Below are 17,499 nucleotides of genomic sequence, written 5' to 3'. Positions count from 1 at the left end.
AGCAGTCCAGGGTTTTGCTGGTTTGAATCCTGGGCGCGGACATGGCACCGCTCATCAAGCCACGCTGAGGTGGCATCCCACATGCCACAACTAGAAGGACCCACAACTAAAATATACAACTATGTACTGGGGGGATTGGGGGAGAAAAAGAATAAAGGAAAAAAAAAGAATAGGGCTTATCAAATTTAAAATATTCCTATCAGTAAAAGAACTCGGTCTTTCAGAAGCTTCTTTTGAGGGGAGAGAAGAAGAGGACCAATAGGAATGAAGGATAATACTACACTAAGTTCAGACTTCCTTGCATGTGCTTTACACGAAGCTCTTTCTTTCCTGTACGACTTGACAGAAAAAGATTTGAAAACTTCCAGGAAGATTTGAAATCAGCCTTCCAAATAGGTCAAATGCAAACTATGAATGGTCAAAATCTTCTGTCCAATGCTAAACACTCAAGAATCTATATTTTTTTCCATATCACTAAAGGGGTAACACTAAAGAATTATATTTGCTTGCTTTGAGACTATATTCACATATATACGGAAAGAACAAAAATTGTTCTTCTAACATCACCTCCCTTCAATGATCAACACAATTTTGCTTAAGTTTAAAGATAAAAAGGTATCTCTAAGAGAAGTCTTAGAGATACACGTGCAACTCAAAAACCAAAAAGAAACAGCAAAAACTGAAAACTGGCTAACATCGGAGATCAGCTTTGACTCGAGTTATTCACACTCACCACTGTTTCCACCACAGGACTCCCCGCTCCATCCATTAAAAACCCTAGGTTGTTTCCCATTTCAGATCATAGTGCTCAGTCATGGCCTCACTGTTAAACACTGTGGTGTTGGATTTCCAATATCGAAGGTTTATATTAAAAAGCATTTTAAAAGGACCACGGGTGAGGCATTACAGGGCCCAAGGGTATTCCGATACTCTCAAAAGGAAAACCACCTCCCGGGAGGGAAGTCACTTTCATCACCCCAAGACCGCTGACCCTCCAGTGGGAAAACGTGAGCTCGTGTGGTTAATTATGGCTATTGCTGGCCAGAAACCTCAGATGTCACATTCTGTTGCCAACCACTTTAGCTAAAAAACCAAAGGGTTTAAGGTTTCCAGCATTCCAAGATCTAAAAGACTTTTTACCTGCCAAAGCCAAAACCTGGCTCTCTGCGGTGTACTTTTCCAGGAAGCATTAATGACATCCCTAACACCGAATGCAGAGCAGAGGTTTGTGCTCCTTACGTTGCTCTGGGGGTTAGAAAGGTCGCAGATGATAGCTCTGTTGGTGAGAAGCTGGAGGGGGAGTGGGAGAATTCAGGGAAGGACAGGAAGACTGTAAGACTCAGGTATGTGAAAAAGATCCTGATTAAAACAATGTTTTAAGGGGCTTAAAAACAAAACAAAAATCTGCAGTTTCCTCTTAATAAATATTTCTCATTTGTTTCTTTTCTTTTTTAAGATCGGCCCTGAGTTAACATCTGTTGCCAATCTTTTTTTTTTCCTCCTTCTCCCCAAAGCCCCCCAGCACATAGTTGTATATTCTAGTTGCAGTTCCGTCTACTTCTTCTATATGGGACACCTCCTCAGCATGGCTTGATGAGTGGTGCTAGGTCCGCACCCAGGATCCAAACTGGTGACATCCTGGGCCTCCGAAGTGGAGCGAGCAAACTTAACCACTCGGTCACGCTCCTAGCCCCTCATTTGTTTCTTAAATGTAGGTAGTTACTCAAGACTACAGCTTTTGTGTAATTTTTATGATAAACTGCACAAATACACAACAGCCGTGACAACATTATAATTAAATTCAAATGTCCCTTTGACTTATGTGTTGGACAAACTATTAATATTCAAACGCATCCAAGTACAATAAGTGATCTAAAAGCTCTTACCATCCTGCCTTCCCAATCACTGAGGCAGCTGATTCGTTAAGGAACCAAGCACCCACTGATCCAGACAGGACAAAATATTTAAGATTCTAATCACTGCCACAGCATCTATGGAATCATTCCATGTTCTCAATGAGACACTGTTTGACATATGGACTCTCCTTTCCAAGAAATCATGCCTGCATAAAGGGATACAGACACAGAAGGAAATCTGGGTCTCATTACCACAAAAGGCTCTTGTGTTATGGATTACTTAAAAACACACACAAACATTTTTTTTTATGAGAAATGTCTCGGCCAATGGAACGCAAATGAATACCCTTTGCTGGACAACTTTCTCCCGTCGTGTCCCAGTCTCTTTGGAGTACTCTAACAGTAACTTACCCATCGAGAAACGCAAGGTAAATGCTGGGCCCCTGTGGCACAGTTTCAAATAGCACCAACCCACGCAATGTAAAGGCTATCCCAGCAAAGCCCCCTGAATGTCACAGAATAACCAGTTTAGAGTTCCCTCACTAGAGGAAGCTTCTGCTACAGAACACTAAAAAGCTGTCAGAAGTTTGGAAGAGATTATTATTCAAAACAAGGAAGAAAACTGCATCATCACAGGAATAATATGGACCTTAAAATGAGGCCCGCAAGGGATGACTTCAGCTCTGCCACTGGCTAGTACAGTCTTTAGAAAAATTAATCTCTCTGAGCCTCAATTTTCTTGTCTTAAAAAAATTGAGTGTAATTCTTTCTTTCACAGAAGGAATTAATTCTCGCAGTTGGGAGGATTAAATAAACAAGATAGCGTCATGCATGATGTTCCATGGTACCATATTTCTATTCACCCAACCAAAAATCTCCCCCCTGCCCTTCTTTCAACAGAGGAATACATTTCATCTTTTAAGACACTTTAAGTATCTTCTTCTCTGTAAAGGTTTCCCTGATTCCCTCCTAATAGAACTGATTATTCTCCCTTCGAGTCCCATGTACCTGGTACAAACTTCTCAGTGCCTGGCACAGAGCATGAATTCAACAAATATTTCTTGATTGGCTTGATGGCCTCAATTAGACTGAAATCTCACCAAGGGAGGACCACTGTCTTAATCGTCTTTGTATGCTCTCAGCCCCTGGCACAGCAAATGACACAGACAGGGCACTCAGTAAATTCAGTATACGGAAGTGCCTTACAGAATGCTAACGTAAGATTTTGATGTCCAATACTACCATATGCGCTTAATAAAATTTCTGATTCCTAGGAGTCATGGGGAGTGAGTAGGGCCTCACAGTAAAATTAAACATTTATTTCATTTTTCAGCAATTGCACTAAAATGCAAAACTAATTTTTTTAAAGGGTAGGAAGAATGTATTCAGCTTCTTGGGCATACTAACCCTAGACAGCTAATAAAAGTTATGAAAAACTATGAAACAAAGCACTTCAAAGAAAACAAAAATAGAATGAAGAAACAACCCAGAGTGGATTAAGTGACAGTCCACCAAGACTGATAGCCCTGCTTCCCTTCCTGCCTCCCTTCAAATTATCCTGTATTTAGCAGCCAAAGTGACTTTTAGAAATATCAATCAGCTCTTATCATCCCCCTTCTTAAAGTCCTTCAGGGGTTTCCCACTCCACTGAGAACAAAACAGAAACTCCTTACAGTGCCCTCCAGGCCCTGGCGGACCTCCCCCGCCTCCCCCATGTAACTCTGCCCCTTGCTCACTAGGCTCTAGCCACACAGATCTGGTCTGGGGTTTTCTGTCTTTCCTTCTTTCCCACCTTCTCTTCTTTCTTTCTCTTGCAACTAATTCCAATTACATTTATTGAGCACCTACTATGTGAAAAGCTCTTTCAAATGTTATCTCATTAAATCATCACAATGAATTGGAGATGTAGATATTACCTGATTTTACAGGTGAAGAAATTAAGCTCTAAGAGATTACATGATCTGCCCCAAATACAGGTCTTTTCTTCCATCCTCCCCACCCTGAGTTTTTCAGACATATCAAACCCCTTCCTCCATCATGACGGTTGTACTTGCTACTCCCTCTTTTAGGAATGCTCCTTCTCCAGCTGTAGTACAGTCGGTTCCTTTCAGCCTGCAAATTTTCTGCTGAATGTTTCTCCTCCGCGAGATCTTCTCTGACTGCTGTATCTAAAGTAGGTTTCCCTATTCTCTATGATAGCATGTTCCTTTATGAAATACTCCTTAAATACTTATTTTCTTGTCTATTGGCTGTCTCCCTCAACAGGTTATACGCTCCATTAAAGGAAAGAACATATTTGTTTTCCCCACCATTATATCTTCAAAACGCAGCACAGTGCCAGGCATACAGGTGCTCAATTAATATTTTTCCAATGAATGAATATTCTGTATCCCTGGAACCTGGCACAGGGGTGAACATACTCAATGGGTTTGTTGAATGAATGAATGAACAAACGAGGAAAAAGATGTAACATGGGCTTCAAGACTCCATAACTTTGCCTAAAGTTAACACCAAAGCATATCCGTGTGACTTACAGAGACTGCAGGGAACATCGTACAATGGAAATGGGACAAACCCCAGCAAGGTCATTTCCCAGCTTTGTGGCCTCAAGCAAGTCACTAAATAGTTAACTTACACATTGCAAAATGAGATTACCCACCTTTCTTATAGGTTTCCATTGTTTGTTTTTGTGAGGATTATAGATAAGGCAAAATGTCATGCTTTTACAGATATAATTGTCACAACAATCATGTAAAACAGGTAGGACATAAATTATTATGTTCAGACTGTTGATTAGGAAATCAACTCAAAGCTTAGATGGCTTGCTCCAAATTACATGGTTTCTAGAAGGGAACCAGCACTTGAATATAAGTTTTCCTATTCCTGTCTTATCACTCTTCTTATAACATGTCCCAACTACTTGTAAGGGCTGTTGTAAAGGCCAAAGGCGGCAATAAATTAAAATAATCTTAAATGTTAAAGGACCACAAATAACATTTTCTTTCTAAGGAAATGGAAGAAAGTCCCAATCAAAACTAGTATGCTCTCTTCTTGAATGATTTCTTCTCAAATAGATAATATGACAGCTTTGAGAGTAACCTATAAAGCTATTTAACAGGCCTCAAAGCATTGTTTAGGGTAGGGGAAAAGGACCCACTCTGCTGACGATAAAAAAAAAAATCTCTTTACCAACATGCTAAATAAAACAAGTTCTTTTCTTGGGCATACTGGTAAAGAGAAGAGGAAAAGTAAAATATTTTTTTAAATAGTAATTACTATGAATCATAGTCTATAATATCTTTAATGTAAATTTTTTTTAATTAAAAGAGGACAGAAATGATAGTACAAGTTTAATCTGTGGTAGTGGGAATGTCATAAAATTAAATTTTCAAATACTTTTCATGTCAGCAGAAATATGATTTTCTAAATAACAATGGAATAGATTACTGTTTGTCATTCTTCCACTCCCAACCACACACAAAATTCTCATGAAAGTCAAACCAAAATTATAGGGAGATTATTGGTATTCTTAAGAATCCTACTGTCTGATTTTCTGAAAGCCCACTTAAAAACTATTTTCTTTTAAATTTCAAATATAAGGTTCAATAATTTTTTTCCCATGATTAGACCAAATATTCTCTTTAGTCTCTCATCAGGGAATCTTGAATTTCTACTTACAACTGGGAAGGATCAGAAGGTCCAAAAACCTTTCTGGATAAAGTGGTAGGCAACCAACATTTCACGATATCACTATTTTCCCTGTGGCACACCCATATATTACATACACCAAATCTTAGGAAATTAAAAGAAATAAAGTACCTTGAAAGTCCTCAGAATTGGGCAACTTTACACCACATACAAAGTAATCCTTATGCTCATTCTGTGAATATAACCAAAGAATAAAATCAATTCTTTCTTTGTATAAAGCAAAGAAACTCTAAGTCAAATCTCAAAGGATTCAGCAGGTCAGTGTTACTTCAAAGACAATACTCTCCTAGACTCAAAATATTATCATAATTGTTGAAGCTGGACGATGAGTACATGATGCTTCATTATACTACTATATCTGTATACATACTTGAAACTTTCTATAATATAAACATTTAAAACATCATGTCTAAGGAAAAAGCCATGTAAAATTTTTATTATAAAAATATCTTTTGATCAATTCATAGCTATAAATGAAAATTTTTTAATGGAATTAACAAGATTCTATGAGTAACCTAAAGTCCTATTAGCTTTCCTCTCAGAAAATTAGTCTTTTAAATCTCTTTTCATTATAAAGAAAACAAAACCATCAAATTTAGCAGATTTAGTTCTCTAAAAAGGAAACAATTTTATTGAAGTTTTACTTTTTGCATTTACTCTAAGAAACTAGATTCAAAAACTTAACATTCTGATAGCTATCCCAGGAATGGCTTAGGCAAGACTAATAAATAGAAATTAACCAGGACTTATATTTTAAAAGCAGTGCACGGGTATATGCATGTATGCATCAGAAACGGTGGCAGTGGATAATGCGGTTGAGTGAAAAGATCCTAAAGAAACTAGAAATAATTTGGCATTCTTTCAGATGAAGATGAGTGAATCATACCACCAAATTGATGTAACAAATCAAATGGTGGATCCTAATGCCAACTAAGTCTAAATTTACTTTTTAAGTAGATATTAGCTTCTGAATGAATCATGACAGAGTATGTGATTAAGACTAGAGCAATGAGGGGCTGGCCCCGTGGCCGAGTGGTTAAGCTCGCGCGCTCCGCTGCAGGCGGCCCAGTGTTTCGTTGGTTCGAATCCTGGGCGCCGACATGGCACTGCTCATCAAACCACGCTGAGGCAGCGTCCCACATGCCACAACTAGAAGGACCCACAACGAAGAATATACAACTATGTACTGGGGGGCTTTGGGGAGAAAAAGGAAAAAAAAATAAAATCTTTAAAAAAAAAAAAAAAAAGACTAGAGCAATGAGTTTTTTCATTAAGAGGAAATTGCAAACAGAAATCATCTTAAAAAAAAAAAACAATTCTGGGGCCAGCCAGGTAGCATAGTGGCTTAAGTTCACGTGCTCTGCTTTGGCCGCCCACGGTTTGCAGGTTTGGATCCCCAGCACGGACCTACACACCGCTTATCAAGCCATGCTGTGGCAGCATCTCACATATAAAATAGAGGAAGATTGGCACATATGTTAGCTAAGAGACAATCTTCCTCAAGCAAAAAGAGGAAGACTAGCAATAGATGTTAGCTCAGGGTCTATCTTCCTCACACACACAAGAAAAACTCCACAACTTTCCAGAAAATTTGAAACTTACCAAATCAATAGGGTAAATGTAGGAAAGCTCAGATAGCAACTGCCTGCAACGAATTGTCAACTGAGCGTTGGTCTTCACAAAGAGTTCTCTAATGAGAAAAGAAAAAAGCACATTTGTTAAAAAAAAAAATGCTTGCATGGTTTTAACATTTATTTCCACAAAATCAATGCAGAGGGAAGATTAAATGGTCTGTACTAGGCCACAGAAATTCAGAATTAGAGGCAAGAATAATAGCTAACATGAGTCCTGATCTATCTCTAAATACTATCAATTCAGCTAACTATGCACCGAGGCCTAATACGTGTGCCCAGCACCACACCAACAGATATAAACCACACAAATCAGCACTGACTGAGCCCCTCTACCATGTGCCAGGAGCTCCACAAACGGCTTTACTTAATTATTCTAGCAACTCTCTTAGGGTGATATTATTATACCTATTTTAAACAAGGAACCAAGATTCAGAGGGGCTTAGTGAGCTGAGCAAGGTCTCATTTAATCTGAGGCCAATCTGATTTCAGGAAATATCCATACATATTTCCTCAGAAAACTATGCTATTTTTCACTCTCAGCTACATGTTATAAGTACCTCAAAAAACAACCTGCCACACTGTAGAAAAATGATAGAGTAAAAAGAAAAAAGAAGCAAAAGGCTTTGGCACGAGATGAGTCAGCTCCTCTCTCGAACCGCTTAAGAAACACGACCAACAGATAAAATACCCACCGAACAAATTTCCGCTCAACAACGGGACAAACAGCGACTTCCCTCAGCCGTGTCCTCCTATCCGCGAACTGAGAGAATTAGACTAGATAATCTCCAAGGTCCTTTCCAGGTCTAACATTCCTGGACCCTCAACTGCTAAGGTTTCTCAAAGAAAAATGCAAAATGGGATGACCTTCCAGGAAAAGTGAGTGAAGATGAGCAAAAGAACAGAGGTAACAAAAAATTAAGCATGTGCTGGAAAAAATAAAGGGAAAAATGATTAGCATTTGTTGAACGAACGCTGTGGAGCAACTGAAATTAGCTGCAGTTGTATAGCGCCAATTTAGTGAAGGTTTACTTGGAAGTTAAGCAAAACAATCAGCACCAGTTCTTAAGAAGAGAAAAAAATAACGGTAACAATAGTATTTTAAGAGAAGAGATCCGATAACAACATGGAGCATGACCTGGAAAGATGGAGAGACTGACGAGAGAGACTCTAGGAGCTCCTGAGGTAATCCGAATGAGCGATCAGGAAGCAGCAGTAAGTCTGAAGAAATTACTGAAGGAAAAACTGTCAGCTACACCACACAGAGAAGACAGGAAGAGAAGACTCAAACATGAAGTCGTGGTGCTCTGGCCTTGAAAACCAGACGGACACTGTCCACCCTCCTAACTATGACTATATTCTAGGAGCTCTCACAACTGCCTCTAGCACAGTGCGTGACACACAGGAGGTGCTTCATAAATATCTGTTGAATAAACGAATGTGGTGCTGAGGTGTGCGGAATATAAATTAATACCAGCCACTTCTGAAGAATGCTGTTTTTCCAAATCCTGCCCTCAAGGTAAACTGAACACTCACGACGATTCCTCTCAGCGTTGCGCTTACCTTTTCGCAGTACACTCCTTCCTCAACTCGTTTAGGGATTCCTTCTGGAGCTGAAGCTTGAGGTGCTCAGCTGAGAACGCACTTCCTAGAGAGAGACGGAAGGAGACAATTCCGGATGGAACACTGTTCAAAGTTCAAAGGCAAAGTGGGCCGGGTACAGAGGTCTTCCGGGGGATTAAGTAGAAGAAACTTCCCTACTGGTTCAATTTTTACACAAGTCCAGCCTCCAGCAGGAGTCAAAGAGCAAGTGTCTAAGGTTCTCAGTCTATAATTTCTGGACCGCTTACCAAGAAACTCTGATGAGACTTCAAAATTCAAACAACTTCTTTTATTTTAAAAACAGCGGCTGTGAGCGTTAATGATGATCCAGTAAAGGTTCGTCATTGTAAGAAGTGTACCGCTCTGGTGGGGGATGCTGATACTTGGGAAGGCTGTGCACATGTGAGGGTTGGAGGTCTATGGGAAATCCCTGTACCTTCTGCTCAATTTTGCTATGCACCTAAAACTGCTCTAAAAAAATTAAGTTTATTCTTTTTTAAAGTGGTTAGGGGCTGGCCCCATGACTGAGTGTTAACTCCACACACTCCGCTTCAGCTGCCCATGGTTTCGCCTCCTGGGCACAGATGTGGCACCGCTCATCAAGCCATGTGAGGTGGCGTCCCACATAGGACAGCCAGAAGGACCTGCAACTAGAATGTACAACTAGGTACTGGGGGGCTTTGGGGAGAAGAAGAGGAAGAAAGGAAAGATTGACAACAGATGTTAGCTCAGGTGCCAATCTTTAAAAAATAAATAAATATAAATAAAACTGGTTAATTTCTTTTCAACCACAAATGCTATATAACATTATTATTGAAAATGCATAAAGTAGAGCAGAAAAACTTGCCTGCGTTTTAATTATCATAAAGTAGTTCATAAATATAAGTCGTTTTTTAGGAACTTTCATCTTGTTCATGAATATAAGTAGTTTTTAGCTACAATCACAGTGTGCAGGAAATGTATATTCTGATTTTTCCATATTATGTCACAAGCAGTTGTACATGTTGACAGATAGTGTGAGTTATAATGTTTAATGGCTGTGTAAAGTTCAACCCCATGGACGTGAATTATAGGAATAGTCCACGTTTTAACTGATACCGCATACCTCACTCCCATTACAGGGCGTGTAATTTCCTTTAAGTGTTTACTTTAGCACAGCAGTGATTAATATTTGTGTTTATATGCCTGATTTTTTTTGTATTTATACCAACTTTTGGAACTTCCATTTCCCTTTATGTGATCCTAAAATCCTTTTGCATCTTCCTACTCCAAGAAAACGAGAACGTCCTACATTCTTGACAATCTAGGCCTGGTACTCCAGAGGTTCTGAAGCACAGAGAACAGTCTTAGATCCTGACACACTCTGCTCCAGACCTCATACGGGAGTTTAGTTTCATGAACTGTGATCCAACAGGAAAAGCTGCCCTTAACTCTTCTCTACATCTCCTATGGGGAGGAATAAGAAGTAGGTTAACTGATCAGAATACAGTTGGAGGGGCCGGCCTGGTGACGTAGTGGTTAAGTTCACGCACTCTGCTTTGGCGGTCAGAGGTTCGCAGGTTTGGATCCCCAGTGCGGACCTACCCACTGCTCACCAAGCCATGCTGTGGAGGTGTCCCACACACAAAATAGTGGAAGATTGGCACAGATGTTAGCTCAGCAACAATCTTCCTCAAGCAAAAAGAGGATGATTGGCAACCGCTGTTTGCTCAGGGCCAACCTTCCTCAAGAAAAAAAAAATACAGTTTGAACCTTAGTGCTAAATTCACCAATCCCAAGTAATTATATCAACATATTTCTAAGCATCCTAGTCTTCTCTCTCAACTGTATTTAAATGACCAGTAAGTTGGTAACTCGGTCCCAAAAAGAGAACTTAATCGAGGAACACCACCTATCTTCTTTAGGCTCAATGCAATTCCTCCCCAAATCTTCACCCTCAATGATTTCAGAAGACATTTAGCTTGACAACCTCTACCCTCTACCTTGTATACTTTTACTAGATTGCACATGAATTCTTCTACCACTGCAGAAATCTGCAACAGTATTCTTCACCTCAGACAAATCAGGCCTCTTCAACTCTCATGCTGCCAGTGTAACCACAAACAGGGAACAAGGAACAAAAAAATAGGAGCAAGACTGATCTGGGCTTCAAAATGTATGTACCCTCCTCAGTTTTGAAGACTCATTAGAACATATTACATGACCAAAAGAAAAAAGAACCCTGCAAAGTGAAGGAAGGAAAATTAAATTAAAAAAATATACTAGCCAGCTAACAAACAGCAAAATGTTAACAATAGGTAGATTGGGTGAGGAATATAGGTGTTCTCTGTATCTTATTTTTGCAATTTTTCTGTAATTCTGAAATGATCTCCAATAAAAAGAGTAGATCCAAACCCAGAAAGCAGTCGCCCGAGAGGCTGCGGTTCTCCCCAGGCTTCAACCGAGCTAAGGCTTCAGAATGCACACCGGCACCGTCTCTCCAAAACACATCAGGGTCAAAAGGGAACACATCTCATCGGTTACGGGCTGGGCCCTGGAGCAGAACTGAATGAGTCTGGTGCAGTTAGGCTCAGACAGAGAAAAACTAAGTATTTGAAGATACCTCGGAAAACTCAACCTAAATTCCACAAGTCCCTTCATAAGGAGTAATAATCTGAGGCATTAATGGGCTCAATCTCCTTAGATGTTGTTCAGGTTCTATATTATCAGCCTGAATACTACATGGTTGGTGCTGTATCCTTCTAACGGCATTACATGTAGAAGCAATGATGTCCATCTTTAAGACAATGCAGATGTCCTGCTTCCCATCTAAATTTCTCCCCGGATTTAGCACTGATTGGCGTCTTCTGCTTGGATCAATCTTAACTATGAAGGTTGCAAAATAATATTATTCCAACTCTAGTACTCCCTCCATATTTTTCAGTCAGTACTTAGCATTCTTCTATAAGCAAGAGCACTCCCTTCCCCATTAGCTATTTATTATCAATATGGATTCCACTTTATTTTTCAATGATTTATAATTCATTACTGTATATAATTTTAGTGCTCAAGTCGTCCTAGATTTGGCCAATGGGGCTCTCTTTAGCCTTGCTCCAGGGTCCTTGTGACAGGCTATCATTGTGTTATTCAAAACATTACCTTATTATCATTTTAATTTCTGTAGGATCTGTAGTGACGTCCTCTCTTTCGTTCCTGATATTGGTAATTTGTGCTTTCTCTCTTTTTATTTAGTCAGTCTGGCTAAAGGCTTATCAATTTTATTGACCTTTTCAAAGAACACCTTTTGTTTTCATTGATATTCTCTACTCTTTTGTCTTCAATTTCACCGATTTCTCCCATTATTTCCTTCCTTCTGCTTGATTTGGGTTTAATTTGCTCTCTTTTTGTAGTTGTTAGGGTACAAGCTTAGATTATTGATTGAAGACCTTTCTTCTTTTCTAATATAAGCATCAAATGTTATAAATGTCCCTCTAAGCTTGCATCCCTTGAAATGTCGATGCTCTATTTTCATTTTTATTCAAAATATTTTCATTGTTATTTCTTCTTGACCCATGGTTTGTATGTACATGTGTGTGCGTGTTGTACAATTTCCAAATATTTAGAATTTTGCAGATATCTTTCTGTTAGTGATTTCTAGTTTATTTTGGTGAGGGACTACACTTTGCATTATTTTGATTCTTTTGTATTTGTTTCTTTTTTGATATCAAATATGGCCTAACTGAAAGTTCCATGTGTACTTGAAAAAAATGTGTATTCTGCTGGTGCTCAATTAAGTCAAGTTAGTTGACGGTGTTGTTAAGGTCTTCTATCCTTACCGATTTCTCATTTTCTCTCTACTTGTTCTATAAATTACTGAGAGATGAGTGTTGCAGTTTCCAACTATAATTGCAGATTCGGCTATTTCTCCTTTCAGATATATATAGACACAGATAGAGATGTAGATAAGCTCTGTAGTTATGTTCATACATATTTAGGATTGCTCTGTCTTTTCATAACTGACCTCTTTATTATAATGTAATAGTCATCTTTATTGCAGATAATATTCATTGTTCTCAAGTCTACTTTGCCTGATACTAACATAGCCACATTAGCCTTCTTTTGATTAGTATTTGCATGGTGTATTTCCATTCTTTTACTTTTAATCTACTATATCTTTATATTAAAAGTAGGTTTCTTACAGATAGCATTTAGTTGGGTCTTTTTTTAATACATAAAATCTGGATTTTCATTAAGGTATTTAGCCCATTCACACAATATAATCATTGATATATTTAGATTAAGATCTCTATCATTTTGCTAGTTGTTTTCTACATGTTCCATCTGTCTTTGTCCCTTTATCCCACTTTTTTAATGCTTTTGGATTTAGTATTTTTTAATGATTTCCTTATTCTTCACTATTGGCTTATTCCTACCTCTATCTTAAATTTTTAATGGTTGCCCCGGAGTTTACAATATATACTTTAATTAGTAACAATCTACCTTCACATAATACTATACCACTTCATGTAGGGTATAAAAATCTGAAAATAGTGAACTCTCAATTCTTCCCTTCCATACTCTTTAAATTCTTCATACATTTTAGTTTATGCATGTAATAAGCCCCAAAACATTGCTATTTTTGTGTTAGAAAATCAATTGTCTTTTAGAGCAATTAAAAATAAGAAAAAATGTCTTTATAACATCTTCATTTCAACCATTTCTGGAGATCTCAATTTTCTTGTGTAGAACCAAGTTTCTGTCTGGTATCATATTCCTTCTGCTGAAGAATTTTCTTTAACATTTCTTGAATTGTAGGACTGCTGTTGATGAATTATCTTAGTTTGATCTGAAAGAGTCTCTGCGCTTTAGTTTGGGTAATTTCTATTGTCCTGTCTTCAAATTCAATGATTTTTTCCTCAGTTGTGTCCAATCTACTGACGAATTTGTCAAAGGCATTCTTATCTGTTATTGTGTTTTTTATTTATAATATACCCATTAGATTGTTTCTTATAGTTTCCATCTCAACTGAAATTTACCATCTGTTCATGCATGTTATCCACCTTTCCACAAAAGCCTGAAGCAATTAATCATAGTTATTTTAAATTCCCTCTCTGATAGTCCCAACAACTGAGTCATTTCTGAGTATTTTTCTGTTAATTTCTTCTCTTGACAATGTTCTGTTGTTGATAGTGGTAGTGATGGTTTTTTGTTTTGCTTTGTTTTTGCTTTTTTTGGTGTCAAAAATTTTGATTGAAAATTGTCCCATTCACAACAACATGGATGGACTCTGAGGGTATTATGTTAAGCCAAACAAGCCAGATAGAAAAAACAAACACTGTATGATTCCACTCACATGTGGAAGATAAACAAACACATGGACAAAGAGAACTGTTTAATGGCTACCAGGGGGAAGGGGGTTGGGGGTGGGCACAAAGGGTGAAGGGGCACACCTATAAGACAACTGACTAATAATAACATACAACTGAAATTTCACAATGTTGTAAACTATCATAACCTCAATACAAATTTTTTTTGATTGAATGCTTAACATTGTTTGCAGGGCAACAGAGAAAGAAAAGGGCGTGCCTCTTCTTTTACTGTTCATCTGGGGGTTGATTCAGTACAATCAGAAACTGAGCTAGATCGGGGTTTTGTTGCTGCCATGGATACCATCAGTGCATTACATTCTTCAAACTTCCTCTGACTTTTCCTTTTTGGGGATGGTGGCGGTGAAGATGGTTTGCCAGAGGTTTTTCTCAATGAGCTGTTTGATCCTCAGATTTAGGTATTCTCTGTGAACCTGCACCTAAGTAATGGTGTCTCACCAGGCTCTTGCCACTCAAGTGGTAAACTACCGTGGTTTGTTATTCTCTGCTTTCTAGTCTGGTTGGGGAGGAGGGTAGGAAGTTTCTGTGTGTCCTGGTTAACCAGACACACCCTGTGTCCCTGGGTATCAAAGTAGGACTTCCTCAGCTGTACTATCTCTCCCCTGGCGATGGGAGATGTCTAATAGTCCAGGTACAACACAGTTTCCAGCCCCACTTCCAAGGGTAGCGGGTATTTCCTTTTTCTTCCTCCAGGCACAATAGGTTTTCATCTGTACCCTGGGAACTGCAGGGTTTACGCTCTTCCCCTAGAAGCCTAATGCTTTTGTTCTTAGGGATGCTATTCTTGCATCCCTATGCTTTTCTTGCAAAAGAATCCACTGCCCTCCTCCAGACTACACCACAGAGGGAGGCTTTCTACAATTTTCTGAGCTGCCTCCAATTTTTCTTGTGAATATCCAAGGTAGGTCCATGCAGAATAAACTGCAAGCAGGTGTGATTGTATCTGCTCTAGTCTCACTGTAACCACCCTTGGTGGTTAGCAATTTGTTAAAAATTGTAGCTGAATTATTTTACCTTCTTACACAGTGGCCCCAGCTTCCTCCCATGCTCTGACTGCTAAGTCAGTCCTCACATCCTGTCTCTGCTTGGAGACACCCATCCTTCCTTACATATCAGGCTACTTGGTTACCCTACAACCTTAGCTCTCTGATAGCTTCAAGAAAAGTTAAGATTTTGTACATTATCCAGCTTTCTCTTGCTCTTAGGGTAAAAGTGAAGCTCCTTCTTCCTTTCCACATCCTATGCAGAGGCTGGACGTCAAATCTGAGGATATTACTCTGAGCTTTTTAAAGCTCTTCTCTCTTCTTTGTATTTTCTGTTTCTTTTGGGGAAGCCATTCTGGTTGTTCAACTTGATCTCATTTATACTGTTTTCCTCAGATATCTGATGACCGTTGGTTTTCCCCTTCAAATCCATTAATCAGTGATTAGATTGACTAATACAGGCAATCAGTGCAGGTCTCCTTTGAAGCTATGAAGATCTATTTACATAAAAGCCTTCATCTTTGAGTGCCAGATCAGGGTAAGCAGGCAGGCCCCATTGACAATCAGGCTTTCCTTTAGAGCACAGATGCTGGGAGAAGGGAGTACCTGTACTTTAAACCACCACAACGGTCAAATAAGGAGAACCGTACCTTGTGGTTGTGTTACTTTAGGGTATTTCACTCCTAAGTAGAGCTGCCTTTTATGGTTTCCCTCTGGGCCAACTGTAAAAGGTCACAGTCAGACTCTGCTCCACCTTTCTATGTCAAACCCGTATCACGGGACCTAACCAGGTCAAGAACCCATTATGCTTAGAAGGCAGTTGAAGCAAATGTTATAGGAAGTTACTCCAGATTCACAGAGGAAAGAAAATGGGTCAGTAGGCCCGGCTACCCTAATTACTACTCCACCGTTCCTGATTTCTATACTTGGAAATTCCAAGCTGAGGCCTCTGAGAGCTCTACCAGAAACCCCCACTGCAGCCTTTATCATCTGTGTTCCAGGCTGCAGTTTCTCTCCACTCTAGTTTATTCGCCAATACAATCTTATCAGTTCTGTGTCTTTGAGAACTGTGTCAAAATCTTTGCTATTCTGATGGCACCCTCTTTTATTTTCACCATCACCATGGATTTATTCTTTATGCGAGTATCTTTACTATCCTATCAACGGGTCACTGAAAGGGAGAGAAAGCAAATGCACGTGTTTGGTTTACTATAATCCAAACGTGCTTCCGAAACGTCTGGCCCCGTGCAGGCACACACCAGCGTTTCACTGTTAAGATGGCCCCTCTGTTCAGCGAGAAGGCAAATCAAGCACTTTAATAACCAAATGTCAATGCTGTCTCCTGTATATCTAATACACGTAAAGAATATGAATCTCGCTTCTATCAACAAAACAAAACACAGACTCTCCAGGCTCTCTCTCACCAGAGAGTCTGGTCTCAGACTGGCCAATGGCCAGCTGTCAAAATTACAGTTAAAACCAATAAACTGTCATTCTTCTGGTTTTTCTACGTCAAGGCAGATAACCAAAAAGCAATATACTCTGACTATTTTAGTTTCCCTCCCTGCAGAAATGTCTTTACTGTACTATGATTTATGATGCTGCCCTTCTTAAGGGTTAATAAATATTTTTTGCTGTAACTTTTGCAAAATTGCAATCGACTATATTTCATATGATATTTAATATACTGCAAATAAGAAACTGCATTCTAAACTCCTCTCGGAATTTAGTGCCAAGATAAGATTTTTTTCTCCCCGAAGAACTGATACACTTCCTTCTAAGAGGCAATGGAAAGCAACTGATGCCTTTCATAACTCTCCACAACTGGCTGGATGACTAAGAAGGTCAGAGCTAATCTTAGAGCTTAAATACAACAGGCAGATGCTGCGGGAGGCAGAGCGCTCTAGTGGGAAGCCCATGGACTTAGGGATCAGAAAAGATCTGCTAAAATCCTACCTACACCACTTTCCGGACTCTAGACGTGTCTCAACTTCTCTGAGCTTCATCTTCCTCATCTGTAAAATGGGAATAAGCTCACTTTTGTTCCATATTTGCATTCTCTCAACCTGCCCTTCCCCATGAAGCTCTAAGAGGGTAGAGAAAATTAAACTAGTCTGACTGATTTTACTTTAAAAACAATAACCACAAAGCACAAACAGGCACACTGTCCAGCAATTCTCCCACAATTCTCACATTAGTTTGCTTCCCACTCTGACAGATGACTATCCCATCCATTCCCCTCAAGCCTTACACCTCCCCTAAATCCAGTGTAAGGACCTCATCTCCTACTGCCATGAAATAACAGAAGGATTCCTACACAGTCCCACCTACTACCTAACATGGAGACGCACCT

The 17,499-nt window shown here is 39.2% G+C and overlaps 1 protein-coding gene across 3 annotated transcripts in view; it reads right to left on the bottom strand.

Annotated features, from left to right (window-relative positions):
• The window catches only part of UVRAG (UV radiation resistance associated), a 305,917-nt gene that overhangs the window by 121,882 nt on the left and 166,536 nt on the right, over window positions 1-17,499 (bottom strand). For all 3 annotated transcript variants that reach the window (XM_046685391.1, XM_046685392.1, XM_046685393.1), the window contains 3 exons: window positions 8,759-8,843; window positions 7,167-7,254; window positions 5,676-5,736 (listed from right to left, as the gene is read on the bottom strand). In XM_046685391.1, coding sequence (XP_046541347.1) covers window positions 5,676-5,736; window positions 7,167-7,254; window positions 8,759-8,843 — 234 coding nt within the window. The remainder of the gene's footprint in view (window positions 1-5,675; window positions 5,737-7,166; window positions 7,255-8,758; window positions 8,844-17,499) is intronic.

This window comes from Equus quagga, chromosome 14, assembly GCF_021613505.1.
Source record: "Equus quagga isolate Etosha38 chromosome 14, UCLA_HA_Equagga_1.0, whole genome shotgun sequence".
NCBI classification, from domain to species: Eukaryota; Metazoa; Chordata; class Mammalia; order Perissodactyla; family Equidae; genus Equus; species Equus quagga.
The sequence above is the reverse complement of the archived record's forward strand: the minus strand, read 5'-3'. Positions and strand labels throughout refer to the sequence as shown.